Source organism: Piliocolobus tephrosceles, chromosome 14 (assembly GCF_002776525.5).
Source record: "Piliocolobus tephrosceles isolate RC106 chromosome 14, ASM277652v3, whole genome shotgun sequence".
In the NCBI taxonomy this organism is placed as follows: Eukaryota; Metazoa; Chordata; class Mammalia; order Primates; family Cercopithecidae; genus Piliocolobus; species Piliocolobus tephrosceles.
Window position 1 is genome coordinate 90,182,732 of NC_045447.1, and position 17,911 is coordinate 90,200,642.

At 37.2% G+C, this 17,911-nt stretch overlaps 1 protein-coding gene across 3 annotated transcripts in view; it reads left to right on the forward strand.

The window, feature by feature from the left end:
- The window catches only part of PCSK5 (proprotein convertase subtilisin/kexin type 5), a 475,536-nt gene that overhangs the window by 236,040 nt on the left and 221,585 nt on the right, over positions 1-17,911 (forward strand). For all 3 annotated transcript variants that reach the window (XM_023213308.1, XM_031934085.1, XM_023213309.2), the window contains exon 10: positions 9,584-9,687. In XM_023213308.1, the coding sequence (XP_023069076.1) occupies positions 9,584-9,687 (104 nt within the window). The remainder of the gene's footprint in view (positions 1-9,583; positions 9,688-17,911) is intronic.

Genomic DNA, 17,911 nt, shown 5'->3' on the forward strand with positions numbered 1-17,911 from the left:
AAATTATTCATTCTCAATTTAAAAAAAAAAAAAAAAACTGCTACAGAAAGGCTGTGGCTCTGTCCTTGCTCTGCTTAGCCTCCGAGCACAGACCTACTCAAATCTGCCATTGAAGGATGGGATGAGGAGCAAATCTCCCTGTCCAGTTCTGAGATTCTAGCAGAGATCCCTCTGAAGTGAGAGGATCATTTCCTACCCCTTCTGACAAAACTAGAGGCTGAATGGCCAGTCCCTACAAGCACCATTAACCTGACTCTTTCCATCATGCCCCCCTCTAGTCCAAGACAGTGTAAGTGGCGAGGGTCAGAGCTGAGGCTCTAAAATCAGGCTTCCTTGGCCAGTCTCAACTGTGGCTGATTGTATGACTTTGAGGAAGATCATTAAACTTCTTCTGCTTTGATGTTTTTATTTTGTAAGTGAAAGTAATAACAGTATTTGTCTTACAGGACTGTCATGAAGAATAGATGAAATAATGAATGTAGAATTCTCTTGATAGTGTGTGTGCCTGGCCCACAGTAAGCCTTCAATACATGCCGTCTACTACGCCGTACTTTTGGACATACATCTTTTAGGCAATGTCTTCAGTAGTAAGAAAGAGGGTTGAAAAAGAAAAAGTCCACGAGTTAGCAGTCAAGATGTTGACTCAAGGCTACCAAGCTCAAACTACCAAGGCCAAGGTCTATGTGGGGTTTTTTGTTATTCTTTTCTGAATGGTTGCTGCAGCTCCAATCATCGTATCCACATTCCAAATAAAAGGAGAAAGGAAAAAATGATGCAGGACTAGCAATCCTTATAGCAGGAAAGCAAAGCTTTCTCAGAAATGCCCGGTAGACTTTTGCTTTATTAGTCAGAACTCTGTCTCCTGGGTACCCTTCACGTTCAGGGATTCTGGAAAGATACCATTTTGGCATCCCAAGATATATAATAGAGGGAGACAATGAAAAAGAAAGTTAAAAATTATTTTCCTCATAGTCACATTAGCTCATAAGGTTTTTTGAAATGCTTCCAAAATTTCTGAAATAGATTTCTGTTAGTCTTTGTTGATCTCTTCCTGTGTGTGTGTGTGTGTGTGTGTGTGTGGTGTGTAATTTTTAAAATATTTTTTGTTCCTATCAATGATGTCTAATAATTAGAAAGACTGCTAGGAATTGATACACTAAACCGGGAGTTTCTAAGATAGGCATAATAATTCAGCCATTAACAAATGAAATAGGCCGTGTGCAGTGGCTCACACCTATAATCCCAGCACTTTGGGAGGCTGAGGCAGGCGGATCACCTGACGTCAGGAGTTCGAGACCAGCTTGACCAATGTGGAGAAACCCCGTCTCTACTAAAAATACAAAATTAGCCAGGCATGGTGGGACATGCCTGTTAATCCCAGCTACTCAGGAGGCTGCGGCAGGAGAATTGCTTAAAACCAGAAGGCAGAGGTTGCGGTGAGCTGAGATCATGCCATTGTACTCCAGTCTAGGCAACAAGAGCAAAACTCCGTCTCAAAACAAACAAACAAAAAAAGAAATCATGTGTTTTATAGCAATATGGATGGACTAGAGACTGTTATCTTAAGTGAAACAAGTCAGACACAGAGAGACAAAATACTGCATGTTCTCACTTAAAAGTGAGAGCTAAATAATGCATGCATATGGATGTTGAGTATGGGATGATGGACAATGGATAATGAGAAGTGGGAGGCGGTGGGAGGGGGTTAGATGATGAGCAATTACCTAAGGGGTACAGCATACGTTGTTTGGGTGATCGATTCCCTAAAAGCCTTGATTTCATGACTATGTAATATATGCATGTAACAAAATTACACTTGTACCCCATAAGTTTATACAAATTTTTTAAAATAGGCATAATAATATTTACTTCAAATTCTAGAAGCCAAAATTCTTATTTTCATTAAAGTTGACAGTGAAAGCTGATCATTGAAAAGCCTCATTTTGAAATATACTTCAATAAACATCAAGAGAAGCATCATTTTAGTTCTTTTACTTAACAGGAAAAAATGGGAGAAAAAGGCTATAAAGTAATTTAGAATCATAATAATAATGGCAGTGCAACCAATGATTTCTGTTGCCTCTCCAAGGGTTTAACTACTGGCTTTTGAGGTGAAAACTCTGCAAATCTCTGAACTATGTAGAACAGTATCAAAAGCACTTCAGTCTGGCAATTTGGCAAGGCAAATAAGTATACTTGTCCTCATTCTAACATTTGATATTCTAAAGCACTCTCATATCAAACCAAAGAACATCTCACAATCCTCCACAATTACATCAATGGCTAACTATTAAGAGAGAAGATTTCCCACACATAGAGTGGATTTATTAACAGTCCTAGTGGATCCAAAAAGTTCATTCCCCAGCCAATTAAATTGCCACCTACAGTACAGGCTTGTGAAAACCAGATTTTTTTGACAGATCTTAGTAGCATTGTTGTTTCACTAAGCAGAAATATACTAAGGTGTTAAAAATGCTGTTTTGTTCATCTGTTAGTGAAGGTAAAAAACATTTTACTAAAGTTTAGGAACATTGCAGAACACTTAGCCTAATTATATACAGATTCATCAAATGCTGGTGTAAATTCAGCGAAAGTAGTCCTTCTGAGTTATAATGGTACAGTAGGTTCTTAATCTCAGTAAATCATCATGGCGCTTGTCTTTGGTAGCCTATCATATGCCAAGCTCTTTATTTCCATTACCTCAAATTCTTGCAACTATCTTGTGGAGTCAGCGCTATTTTCTCCACATTGCGGCTGAGGAAACAGAGACCTCGAGAGGTTCAGTAAATTGTCCGGTGTTACAGAACTATCAGGTAGGAGGTCATGATTCACCCTAGGTCTTCCTGACTGTGATGTGTAATTTCCACCATTCTCATGTGATTAGAGGCTGTAGAACGCAAAACAACATTTTTTTTATTATTTTGAATGAGAAATAGAAATGACGGGGGTAACCATGTCTTCCTGCAGGACTTAAGTCTGTGAGCCTAGAACTGCATAGTTTATCATGCTAAGTCGTGGGACAGCCCACAGAATGAGCAGAAAAGGGAGAGTGAGCAAGAGTTTCTCACAGGTTGAGGGGGATGCGTTTAGGAACACTGACATTGTCACATGTTGCCTACTCTGAAGAGTTTTCAAGCTTGGGGTTAAAACGAAGGGCAGAACTAGATTCTGGGTTATGGGTTTGAATAAAAAGAGGCCTTAAGGATTATATTCAGCGCACAATTGTTGGAGGGAGTTAAGTCTAAAGGGAGGCCTGGTGGAAAGCTTCATAATTGCGATTTGATTTCAATGCTTGTGATCTCAAATGACTGACCCTTCCTCAAGTTCTATTTTCTAAGAGCGTATGTAGCAAAGTATTTCAAGGAAATGATTATTGAGCTTGCAAACAACATGTTATATTTTCATAGGGCCTGCATAAAACGTAATTTTTGTCTTTTAGATGCAATAAGTATTTGCAGTGATAAGCCAGGATTTCTAAGGAAAAGAAGATACTTCAGCTTCAATGACAAAATTTTTCTTTATAAATTAGGGGCTATCTTTTCTTAAGTGTGTTTAGAATCCAAATTTACCTTTGGTTTAGAGTAAATCCAGGGGATTCGAATATTTTCACAATAAAACTTTGCATGGTCCTGAACCAATTTTTTCTTTTCTTTCATTTTTTCCACTTTGGTTCAGGTGTGGAGGAATCATAAGTGGGTATTTGGGTAATACCAATACAACTCACATTTCTAAATCTTGAGGCATTATTAGCTGTATTTTCCAATACTGCAAACCAATTTTAGGCCTGAAACTTTTGAATTATTGTAGAATACAAAACAAAACAAAGCAAAACAAATGCACCCCCAGTGGTGGATACTCCTGCTCGCAATGGGACTGACAATCTGATGATCCTTTCGGGCTCTTCATTACCTAACAAAAGAAGATTGTTTTTCTTTGTAGGAAGGTCGGTATTTTATTCTTGAATTACCACTTTCATACACTAGCTGCAATCAGAGTAATGTTTTTACCGATCTCAGCAGGCTTTAAATACTTTCTGCCTCATCTTGGTGTCTCCAGCTCACAATGAATCTGTTCCCATAACTGCCGATTTCTTTTAGCATCGGTACAGTGACATTAATTTTCTGACTGTTTCTATATCTATTTTACATAATCTTACAAAAGTGGTTTTATTTTGCATTGAAGGAGACTAGTTTCATCTTGGATTGGTTTTGAACATTTAGGAAGTTGGATATTTGTGATGCAATTTTCCCATTGATCTGGGCCTCATCATTTCATTAGACAGAATCACTCTTGTATTTTAGGATTGCTCTTTTAGGAAACAGTTTCATTATCTGGACTAGCTGTTGCTCCTCTTATTGATAAATTCTCTTTCTGTAATAAGATATGTATCTGTTGTCTTTTTTTATCAGCTGCCCCTAAATGACAATGAGGATGTATTTGGGTGGTGGGTTGAGCGGGAGGTTGGTTATCTTTTCCTCCTTAATAAGTGCAGGTGAGTCAGTCACCCAAGATTTCAAATTGGTCCTTATTTTTAAAGACCAGCAGGTACAGATATATATATATATATATTTTGAAACGGAGTCTCGCTCTGTCGCCCAGGCTGGAGTGCAGTGGCCAGATCTCAGCTCACTGCAAGCTCCGCCTCCCGGGTTTACGCCATTCTCCTGCCTCAGCCTCCCGAGTAGCTGGGACTACAGGCGCCCGCCACCTCGCCTGGCTAGTTTTTTGTATTTTTTAGTAGAGATGGGGTTTCATTGTGTTAGCCAGGATGGTCTTGATCTCCTGACCTCGTGATCCACCCGTCTCAGCTTAGCACTCACACATGAATTTCCCAGAATTATCTGGGAAAACCTTTTGGTGAAGCATTTTTTTTTTTTTCAGTTGAAGTGCTGGCAGTTGCACTTAGCCCAACAAAAAGCGCTACACAAAATGTCTCTCTTGGGAGATGTCCTGCTTCTTCTAAACCTTGTGTTGGGCCTGTGAAATACTCGGAACTACTCAGAGTAGAAATGTAATGCAAACACTGGGTAGTGATAGTGTCATTAATTATGCTGTTTTTGCAGCTGAAAACTAGAAAACTAGAAGTGTTTAAGGTGAGGTTCAGCTGAGGTTCATTGAACAGAGAAGGGTCACATAGCCTGGCTGTGAACCACATCCAAGTGTGGCCATGGCAGGCAAGATGACAAGTTCATAACAATAATGGTATGCAATAATATACTGATGTTATGACACACAGCATACATGTAAACTATTATAAAAATCATGTGATTTTCCTGGTGTGTTATTTTTCTGTTTACCTTTGAAAGAATGGGTAAAAGTTAGGCCTTTGGAACCTGCAGGACAAATTAAGACTCAGGAATCTTCTGAATGCTATGGTAAACAAAAATCAACAGAGTCGAGAAAGAATGTGTGTACAAAGTGTGTGTAACCATGAGGACGCGATGTGCCATACTTGGCTTTTTGATCCAGTTGTCAAAGAACTTCCTGACAGATAGATGTGTGTGTGTCTCTGCTTCACCTTTGTGTATCCATTAGGAAATAGTGTTAACTGGTGATTGATAGCATAAATTATACAGCCAAGTCCAGCTGGCTTGAATTCTAGTTCTACTTACTACCTGTGTATTTGAGTTACTGTGTGTAACTCAAAGTCTCAGTTTTGTTGTCTGTGAAACAGGAATAAGAATGTTACCCACATCATATGATTTTCAATATCATGCAACAATGATGCACATAAAACATACAGTGCCTGGCCATGGCCAAGTGCTCACTAAATCTTGGTTATTACTATAAGTTCAGCAAAGGATGCAAAACTAGAAATGATTACATATACAGAACTCCCCAGAAAGTCATGTTCATTTCATTGGTTTGAAAGCTCATAGATGGCTACCCATATCTTGTAGGTGTTTATAAATGTTACTCTCTTCATGTATATTTTTGTTTAAGGGCATTTGTTAATAATTCCAGGAAGAAATTTGAGGGGTGTGTAGCATAACTACATGTGATTTATTATAGGGCGGTGGTCACGAGACTCAGGATTGGGAGATGTTCTTTTCTCCAGGTGGGTTAGACTTTTGATCTCTCAATAGTTGCTTGCTTCAAATCTCTTGTTGCACAAGTCTGTCTATTCTTGGAGATCAGAGAGGTCTCGGTTTTCAGAGGCCATTGGAGTTTGGGTCCAAGATACTTGGCAGAGAGGAATAGGTATTAGGGAGTCCTAAATTATGGTTGTGGACTGTGGAGTTCCCTGCAGAGAGCACTCAGCCTTCTCTCTCTGCATTTACTTTATAAATGGTTTACGAGATCTCTAATAGTTTGCCTTAGTCTTTACTTCTGCATCATCCTTGTGAGTATAAATACAAATGAAAAGTAAGATGTAGGCCAGGCGTGGAGGCTCAAGCCTGTAATCCCAGCACTTCGGGAGGCCAAGACGGGCAGATCACGAGGTCAGGAGATCGAGACCATCCTGGCTAACACAGTGAAACCCCGTCTCTACTAAAAAAAATACAAAAAAACTAGACGGGCGAGGTGGCGGACGCCTGTAGTCCCAGCTACTTGGGAGGCTGAGGCAGGAGAATGGCGTAAACCCGGGAGGCGGAGCTTCCAGTGAGCTGAGATCCGGACACTGCACTCCAGCCTGGGCGACAGAGCAAGACTCCGTCTCAAAAAAAAAAAAAGAAAAGTAAGATGTGATTCAGACGTATCCATAAACAAGAGTCGTCTCTGGATTCTAGCAATAGATAAACCATAATGTCCAGCAAAATTAACCTATGGCTGTTTCTCGAGCTAATTATCTTCCCACAGATAGAAACACTACTGATTCCGGGTCCACTGGTTTTTCAATTTGTCTTCCTTACTTTATTTTGGTGAAATTCAGGAAATTTTCAAATTAGATCATTTCTGAAGTTGTGCATTACCAAATATCAGAGTAAAACCATCCAAACACCTTCTCTTTCCATGTGTAGTTCCAATTTCCTGAAGCTAATTTCTTCCTTCTAATTACAAGCACTCCAAGAACTAGGTTTTGCTACTCAGCGTGAGAACAAGTAACTCTTATTTCTTCAGTCTGAGTTTGAATGCAGGAGGCTTCCTGAATCTGCCAGAATACAGGTGCTTAAGGTTTAAGATCAATATAAATGTTCCCTGTTCTATTACGAAAATTAAATGTTTAGTGCTAAGGTTAACTAGGGAAAACATAGACCTCCCAATGATCAGAATTTCTTGCTTGATATATCTTGAAGGAATCTTGCCCTGCTGACAGGTAACATGAGACACTGACTTCTTTTCTTATTTTCTCCTCCCTAAAGGAGAGTTAAGTTTAAGGAGTTAAAACGTGGAAGTTCTAACTATGTGTCAAATGTTATTTTAAAATTACTAGGTTGATGTAGGTATTTTCATCAAATCCAAGTGTACTCTTTGGTGTCTCACTGTTTACTCATGACAAAATAAAAACATATATGTTCATTTGGGAGGATTCTGCTTTACCATAAATAAGTGGCTAGAATGTCTTTCTGGACCAAGCTTTCTTGTCATTTTTGCCCTTCACCCTAATAACTAGGACATACCATCTTAGCAGAGCTAGAACATCTTATGTTGAGACCGGCATTCAAGATTATCCCTTGACTTACTTTCTGACTTCCCTGACAGTAGTGCATCGAGTCTACTGAATGATCATGTGAATGAATTTAGTGTTAGTCAGCAAAGGGTCAAATCATGCAATTTGTTTTAGAAGCAAAACATCCTGCCCCCTGGATTCCACCAAACAGCCTCCCTCCCTTTCTTGAAAGTTTCTTGCTTTATCAGATTCTAAAATTGATTCCTAACAAGTGCTGTGACCTAAGAAAACAAGAATCATTCTGTTTTCATTGTTCTCGTATTTTTAAAGTTTATGTAGTTGGGATTTAATTTCCACAATAAAAGTTCTTTTGTTAATATAACTTTACCAAGTAGTCTAGATCCAGTCTTACCCACTTGGGAAACTTTAAAAAATGGCAGGACTCAGTCTCCTTTTATTTTTAATCTGAGACCATAACAGAAAAAGTGTCAGAACTCAATAGTACTTTTCTTTCCCCATTTCTTTCATATTCAAGCCACCAAATAAGAGCTGTACAAATTTTAGCAAAATGCCTTGCTATCTACCACTTCTTAATGGCTTATTATGCACCAGGCACAAGGTTAAGTACTTGGCATTATATTAACTGATTCAATCAGTGTAATGATATAAAGCAGATACTAGCATCCATGTTCTAAGCGCGTATACTAAGACTTTGAGAGGTTAATTTCACATAGATAGAAAATGAAGGAGTCAGAATCTGATCACTAGACCCCTTCTTACTAGAAGGCCACCGTGAAGACCCTAAAAAACATAGATGTGGTGAGTATGACGGGGAAAAAAATGTAGTATAAAGGGAAGAAACATACAGCCCCTATCATGAAAAATGAGGCACAATTAAGATACTAAGTTCTCCCTCTCCCTGAAAGACCCCAATATCCATACACCTATAAAAGAGAGTGCAAAAAGACTACCTCAAGGCCCATCACACCTCAAGGCAGGTAGGGAGTAATTTTCTCCTCTTCCCTTAATCTTCTCTCCCATCCTTTGCAAATATTACTGCTGAAGTGAAGGTGGCTGGTGAGAAATAAATAAAATGACTGCACACGCTGCTTGAAAATTGTCATATTTCTTAGTTAAGGAAAAGATCAGCACACCTCAGAATTCAAGACTGAATCAAATAAGTATCCTGATTAGAATTGCATGCATGCCCTGAGTCAAATGCCTTCGAGTATATACATAGTCAATGAAAGGGAATAAAAGTCTGTGTGTATGCGCTTGGATTTGTTTTCTGTGTGATTACGATTAGCATTGCAGTTCTCCAATGAAAGTATCTCCTGCTCAGTAGTCTCTTTTGTGTTCTTCAGTGCTAGTAATCATAAGAACTAGGTATTTAATAACACAGTATAACAACTACCCATTGCAAATTAAGAATACCCTTATAACTGTCTGTGCCTTGGAGCCCAGCTTTGGGTTCTGTACCATATTCTCTTCCTTAAAAATGCTGACAATTGGGATGCTGTTTCATTGAGATTTTTCCATATCCCACATATGTATGCATAGAAGGTTCAACATTGCTGAGTTCTTTTGGTTAATTGCAACTCAGTTACCCAACTATTCAATGATTAAAGAAGAAACGTTCCAGAGGCCTTCTGTTTTGATTCTAGCTTACTGTAATCTTCTAATGATGATGCCAGCTTTTATACAAAGGACGACAGCACCATAGTGGGCAGCCATTTTGTTGAGGAAACTGGAAACACTCACCCTTTTAAAAACCTAAGCTACCCTGACTACAGTCTTATTATTTCTTCAGTTTAAGGTTACATTTTCTGCCTCCCACAGACTAATGTCACTTCTCCATGTTGAGAACAAGAGCGACATTTGGCATTTGGTTATCCCAAACCCAAATCTCTGACCCTTTGTTTTTAGTACTTTGCCATTTTGATTTTGCTTTTTTAATTTGCTTGTGACTCTCTGCTTCCCCCATCTTTTTTTTTTTTTTGGTACAATGATTCTTACCTTGTCTTTCCCCAGTCCGTTTCTGACCTGGAGAGACGTACAGCATGTTATTGTCAGGACTTCCCGTGCGGGACATTTGAACGCTAATGACTGGAAAACCAATGCTGCTGGTTTTAAGGGTGAGAACTTCTTTCATATTCTGTCACAGGCAAAATATTTTTATTTTTCCCCCATTTTAAACGGAGAGCAGGAAATAGAACCCCTCAAACAAAACTTTAAATTTTGTGCTGACACACAAAGAGCTTGATCTTTTAGTAAATAAAAGGCAGGTTGATTTTTTTAAGTTAAAACTACACAGATAAGTGAGATTTCTTTGGCTTCCCACATCATAGGTCAATTTTTTTTAAAAGATCGACCAACTCCCATGTATAGTCGACCTATGGGACCCCTGATTAGTTTACTATTTGCTGTCATTGAGTATCTAAGTGATATTTATAATAATGTATTTTAAAATTCCTCACCTTCTATAGGACTACTTCCACTTCAATAATAACTGATATATATTGTTCACTTTAGTGTAGCACTGTTAGTTGCTAAGGCCATGCATTCTACAAATTTTGCTTTTGTTTGTTTTAAATTTTCCACAAAGAAAAGCAGGTAATAATTCTAAGAAATGTTACTTTATATAAACTAAAAATTCTGATGAAGCTTTATAATGTCCAGTCCTTATGCAATTGTGCACAGTATGTAACAAGTACTGAAGATTTTCCCATGGCTAATACAGATCATAGTTCCCAAAGTCTTATTAACAGTAGCTATTCTATTTATTGTCATAGGTAATATATGTTATAATAAAAATAAAATGGCCATATAAAACATATATCCTAAAGTTTAGTATATTTACTCAAGTTGTAAGTGTCCTAAGTTATAATAAAGTTTTAATTCATTAATCTAACTTATAACAAAGATTAATTTGTTTATATCTACAGACTTAAAACGTATTCCCAAATAATCTTAGTATCATCATATATCTGTATGGATGAAATACAGTGTTCCATGCACAGGGCACATCTACTTAAAAACTGAGGTTCTGATGGTCAGACCATTGGTAACATGGTCCTGAGCAAGTCATTTAATTTTTAAGGGCCCTAATAATTTAAGCATTTTGGATGCTAAGTAATATTATCTACATATCATATCTTACATATGATCTTAATATATCCTTTTATATGACCAATATATGCAAATATTTCTACCAGAATGTATATTTTTAAAATTACTTGTAAATAATTTATTATAGACTCATGCTGAAACAAAACCTATAAATATCCTAGATTACCAGTGCCACATTAAGAATTCTTTGATTAATATCTTCACAGAAGGTTTCACTCTATTTTTAGGAAAAGAATATGTCCCTGCTTTGGAGTATTATCAAACACCTTTCCATGCATGTAAACTATATAATGCAGCAGTTTTCAATGAACTTTTAATCTAGAATTGTAAATACCTGTTGGCATTGCATTCTCTGAAGCCCAAATCAGGAGATTTGATCCCAAAATTGTAATTGCATGGGCAACATCAAAATTATTAGAAATTTCAGTTGTTCCAGAAAATCCAGGATGTAATTTGCCATATGTATGTTTCGTTTTGATTAGCTTCCACATGCTCCCAACTCCTACAATATAAATCCAGGAGGCTGCAGGGGAGAGAAAGAGCTGACACATAACCTTGAAAGCTGATTGAAAGCTGGAATGAACTTCTTAGTAGAAGGATCACAGACTAAGGACATTAACCTCCATGAAGCTGAGGAAACTTTAACCCAAATAAATGTCTTAGTTTTACTTATTACTTTTTGGCAATTTAAAAAGAGCAAATAGTTCTAACAAAAATGCAGCTCTTTTGAAAACCTCTGTTGGTTTAGGAGAGGGGGAAACAGAGGATTTAGACTAAATCACCAGACCCAAACCTGAATTTGAAGAGGGTTGTGCACTGCTTCTGGCAAGGAGGATATGGTATTTTACTATTGCACGTGGCAATATTTAGTATAATATTTCACTCTTCTCTTAGATGGCTGCCAAGAGTAACAATTAAAGTTCACTTTTTCACAGATGAATTATTCTGAATGGGCTGGGCTCCCATTGGGATTGTTTTGTAATTTTGTTGATGGCAAGTCCCATATTTCATCTAAACAGGATCATAATAAGATGACTTTTAAAAAAAAGAGTTATTTTCTTCTCTACTCTAAACATTACCATCCCCTCCCTAGAGTCCCACACATAAATGTGATTAAAGCAGAGGCTAGCAGGAGAAGCAACATGCTTTGGGGAAGTGGAGAATGCAGGTTACTAGGACTGCAGAAAGATGCTATGACTTTTTATGAAATAACATCTGAAAGAACAAAAAGAGCTAAGGCTTAGAAAAGGTTCCTACAAGAGCTCAACAAGGGCTTGTATTTAAATTAGGTCAGCCGGCTTTTGCAGGTCTTGCTTAGCAGGAATCCATAGTCACATATTTCTCCTTAGACTGGGAAAACGGAAATTGCCTGCCTACAGAAATGTGTGGTCCTGGGTGCCCTTCTTTGTCCCACTCAACTCTGTCCTAACACTGAGTGAAATATATGCATGAAATGAATCTGAAAACTCCTGTTCTTCCTTGGGCTTACTTTTGTGTCCCAGTGTTGAGTAATTTATTAATAACTTTTTGGAAGAGCAGTTTAAAAAAAAATAGGAGAACAATTTCACAAATTGCTCAATTGCGAGTAATAGGGACATCAATGTCCCCCATCAGAATTTCTTTCTCATCAAGTAAAGCAGAAGCCACTTAGAGTAGCAAACAACTCAGTTTTGGAGTTCAGACATCACTAGACTTCATAGTCTTTGTTATCACTGATAACTTCAGTAAAGCCAACACCCCAGTGAACAGTCTCTACCAAAACCCTACCAAATCCATTTTATCCAACCTCCTTACGTTTCTTCAGACATACCCCATGTCCTACATCCTAGGCAGACAGCAGCACTAGATGATGTTTGAGCTAGACTTGTGTGCGGCCCACCTGAAGGCAGACTTGATTCGTTCTTACCCACATGTGTTATGGACTGGAACAGGGAAGGGTTTCTCATCCTGAAGCAGCTGCTGTCTTGGACAGATTCTCATTCAGGCTAGGAAGTTGGCCTTGAACAACTAAAGAATGTGGCTTTCTGATGACTCATCTCTGTTTCTCTGAGAGTGGGATTACCCTGGAGGTGCTCACTGATGAGCTAGGGACAGAGACCTTTCTTCTCCTTTTTCTGTGCCCTCCTTATAAAAGCACTCTGTAAATGACCCTATCATGAGATGACCTCACAGAGAGGGAAGCCACATGTAAACATTCTTATGCTAATGGCACCTTAATTTTCAACAATTTTAATCAAACTAAGATTATTCTGCCCTGCTGCTTCTTAAATAATAATAATAATCTCTTATAGTATAATTAAAATATCTTTTCCAATAGATTAGTTTTTCAGAATAAACATAATCCGATGAAAACATACCTATGGAAACTGACTAAACATTATTTTGCCTTGTTCATCTTGTGAATAATCCTAGCTAAGTTTCAGACAACAGCTTTTGACTTTAAACCTCGTCCAGAGATAGTTTGTTTAAATTAAATGGAATAAAGATCATGTACCTATCAATCTACTTTAGATTGCCCATGAGAATAGGGAATTATTTCCCTTAGACCAGATGAACGGATGTGATATTCTGCCACCAGAGAACTGGAATCCAAATTCCAGTCTTTTGTTTCTGACCAATATTTGCAACACCAGGAGGTGACTTTGGCATTAAGCTGTTTGGGGTTTTGTTAATATTATTTCTTTCCTCCCTTGATCCCTTCCCTTTCTGCTTATGAAAAGTCTTTTCTGTTTTGTTTTGTTTTCTATTCTTTTTAATTCTCCTTTGTGTTCCCTAAAGCATACGAATTAGCCATAAAAGTGAAGGCTGTTGCCATTCCAGCTGGTTTTTCTTCCTGGAATTTAATGGATGTTATCTCTTCATTTATCTGTTTCCCAATATTTCCTGAGCACCTTCAGCATGCCCACCCAACACGTGTTGAAGTGAGCACACAAAGTGGGAGGGGAAGAAACGTCAGGGACACCATGGCATTGACTAATCTGACCTGCCCTGGTGTAACTTACATACAGAAACAGAAATTTACACTCCATCTCTTTTTTCTTTAGTCAAGCTCAAACAATCTGTCAGGTCATGTTAGATAAGTGATGATGATCCTTCTCTCATCATCTAAAATTCAGGTTAATGTCGGCAGCAGAAGGCATCTGCTATAGAGAATATCTTTGTCTGTTGTGTATTTTGACCAGCTCCATTTGGGCATATAGTATATGCAGATCCACAGAGCCATGCGGAAGACTTTAATGCAGGCATTTTTCATAACCTGTGGCTTATCATCATTTCAGGAAGAAGTTAGCTCTTTCTTGTGATCTCCTCCCTTTTACTGCTGTAATCTGAGGAAACTGTAAATCCACTGACCTCTCCCACCAGTGCCTGGGCTGTGTGGGCTGATTCTTGCCCCGAGTCCTTATCTTTGGTTTGGGTGTGCAGTTATAATTATAATTGAATGCATGCAACATCAGTGATCTAGTTTTCTTTTTTTCAAAGTGTTTATATTGGATTATATGACTGTATACAGTTAAACTCTCTTAAATCTAAGAACAGGAATAGACATCAGATAATAAATTAGGACCTTCTGTCATCTTTACTAGGCGAAAGAATGAAAAAAATGTCATTGAAAATCAAAAAATGACAACTAAGTGAGAGAGGTTACCACGCCTTCCATTTCACTGCCCTCCCAGACTATGTAAGTCTCTTTTTTTCTACCAGCATGTTGCTGAAACCTCCCCCATCCCCACTGACTCTTTCTTTGACCACAACTAAACTACTAGATTTTTTTTTTTTTTTTTTTTTATTTCTAACTGATTACCCACCGTGGGGAAAACAATTGACAGTCTAACATGACTTCTTAGCCTCCGAGGCCTTAACTTTTAATAACCTGTATTACTTTTAATTGCCATCATTTTATTTCCACTGGTAGGGTTGATAATTTTAAGATGTCCAATATATTTTTAATACCTACCTGTCTTGTTTTCAGTTTGTAACACTTATTAAAAAGAATTGAAAGTGCTGAAACCATTAAGCATGCTGTGTGTTCAATCAAAACGAAAGGTTTTAAAATGTGTTTTTCAGTGTTTTTGAGTTGTGTTTTGAGTGTAAAGTGATTTCTGATGTGTTACCATTTGAAAGGGTAAAGTTTCATTGTACTTTATTATTTCACTGTACAAATAATATTCCATCTTCACCACCTGCTATGCTCACACACTGTTGGTAGCTATGATGAAAGCTACATAATGCACTGTAATTGGTAATCTGTACGTTGTGATTTTGAAGAAATGTTGAAGTGAAATGGTACTCATCTGGTCAGTGTCTGAGGTGGTATTATCAGAAAAATCAGTCGCTTGACTCCAGTCTTGATCCCACTTGCAGAAATAAGGCCCTTCCTACTTGAAAAGACAGAGGGAGGTAAATACATTTGATTCCACCTAATAAAATGTACTCCCTGGAAATGCCGCCTCATATTTTTTTTAAGATAATGTGTTTTCTACCACTGTGCTCTGTGAACTCTTACCCATTTCATATTTATTGACTGAAACCCTTTCATTTTTGTATTTATTGACCATTGTATAGATGAGTTTATCTTCTAGCTCATTTACAAAAAAAAAAAAAAAAACCAATGTGAATCACACAGGATTTAGGAATTTTACCCTTATTGTTTTGCCTGGTAGATGATTTACCCAAACATCTCCATGGGAATATAGAAACCCTGATCGCAAACTCTGCTTAATCATGGCTTCATCTGGAGTCTTTCATCCCAAATGCCCACTTGTCTCATCAGAATGTTCAACTCATGCCTACCGAATATGTGATGCTCAAAAATATTTTCTACAAATGAAAAGTGATGATTTCTCTATGCCTGTCGTTGACTGAATGGTGGTATTAGGTTTGTTAGGCTTTTAGGGGTTTCATTTTGTTTTGTCCTTTCATCCCTGTTAGTGTTAAATGCATGCGGTTTCACACTTAAAAACCATTCTCAAAATAGAATTAAAATGATGGTTGCACTCTTTGCCTGTTATCTGTATACAAGATGTAATTAGTTAACGAAGAGAACTACATTTGGAGTGGTTTTGTGATTTTGCCAAAATCTTAAGAGCCTTTAAATTCAAGTAGAAAGTCTATTAGTGATATTTTCTGTGGCCTTTGAGGAAGTCAATTAGAGTTTTTGTACCTTGGTTTTTGAGGAATGTGGATAGCTAATACTAAACATAATGAGAAGAATGAATTGAATGAAAAGTGCTTTGAAAATGGAAAGTACCAAACAAAAAGAGTCTTAAAACTATATTTTCATACACGAAACTTTCTACTCCCTGAAATGAGAATAAAGACATGGAACTGTGATGTGAATTAGAATGTTTTTTTGGGTTGAAAATTAATTCAGTTACCTGGAGTGGGCTACAGAAAATATATCAAGGACTTTATAATAAAATATTACTAATATGTCATCAAAGTTTTTTAACCATTAATTGTGTATCAGTGATAATGCAACTATACTTAAATTCTGTTTTGCAAGTTAATTTAAATGTTTAAATGTCACCTTAAGTTCAACCTGCTAAATCTTTAAAGCTGTAATTAATTGCTTCAACTTAGGAACTAATGATAAAAATCTGAACTCATTGTAGCCTATCAACAGCCTATCAACTCTAGTAATTGATATACAGTGTAAATCTGTGAGTTTAAAATATGATTTTTAGCAATGTGTAAAAGCATCTACATTTAAGAGAAAGTAGACATCTCTTTTGTGTAATCACCTGAAAAAATTCAAATCTCTAATTCTAATGACACTGGACTTTAGGTATTTGTAAAACTCTTCTTTCAGCCCATGACTTTGACTATTCTTAATAACAGCAACTCTTATTATTTTGTGGTTATGGTTGATATTTTAGGCAAAGATATATGTCGTCAAGCTCTACGCTTGTGATTATAGAGGATGATGTGAGTCCAAAAGTGTATTTTGACTATAAAGTAATGAAATTGAACCACTCATAATTGGATTCTGAATCCAGTTCCAAAATAAGATGCCCAAAAATGATTTAAGTCAAGAGAGTCTTAGCAAAGTACACACACACACACCCCTCTACATTCCTTTTACAGCCTATTTTGAAATTCAACAATCATCTTCTTATTTGAGGTTTTGTATTTATTTAAAACAAAAAATTCACTCATCTCTGAACTCAGTGGTTCAGTGGTTGGGCTCCAGAGTCCAACAACATGGAAGTGAATGTCAGCTTTATACAGTATATCTGGTAGTCTTCATACATTCTTAATCAACTTTATTGAGGTAAATTTACATACAATAAAAGAACACATTATGTGTACAGTTCAGTGAGTTTTGACCTATGTATACATCCGTGTGACCATCACCACAATCAAGTTATAGAAACCTCTGTCACTCTAAAGAGTTATTCTGTGCTCCTTTTTCATCCTCTATCCTCCTCCTGCCCTGGCAACCACTCATGTACTTTCTGTCCCTATAGATTAGATTGTCTTTTGTAGGCTTTCATATATATCGAATTATTTGAAACTAGCTTCTTTTTTGCCATATAAGATTTTTGAGGTTCATCTGTGTCGTTAAGTAAGTCAGGCATTCCCACCATAAAAAAGAATGAGATCATGTCTTTGAGGGAATGTGGATGTAGCTGGAGGCCATTATCCTTAGCAAACTAACACAGGAACAGAAAACCATATACTACATGTTCTCACTTATGAGTGGGAGCTAAATGATGAGAACTCGTGAACACAAAGAAGGACCAACACACACTGGGGTCTACGTGAGCAGGGAGGGTGGGAGAAGGAACAGGAGCAGGAAAAGTAACTATTGGATACTGGGCTTAATACCTGGGGGATGAAATAATCTGTACAACAAAACCCCATGACGTGAGTTTGCCTATATAACAAACTTTCATAGGTACTCCTAAACCTAAAATATAAATTAAAGAAAAGTAATGTTTTAAATTTTTAAAAGTATATCAGGCATTCATTATCTTTTATTGCTATCTAGTATTCCACTCTATGAATATCCCACAATTTCTATACTCATCCACTTTTTCATGGAACATTTTATTGTTTCTGGTTCTGAGTTAGTATGAGTACAACTGCTCCAAATAGTTATGTACAAATCTTTATGTGGACAAATAACAATTTTTAAATATTAGTTAGAAAAGTCCTCTTCAATTTGAACAATTGAAGAATAAGGGAGCAATCCAAGAGGCTAACTAGATATAGAGCATTTCAGGCAAG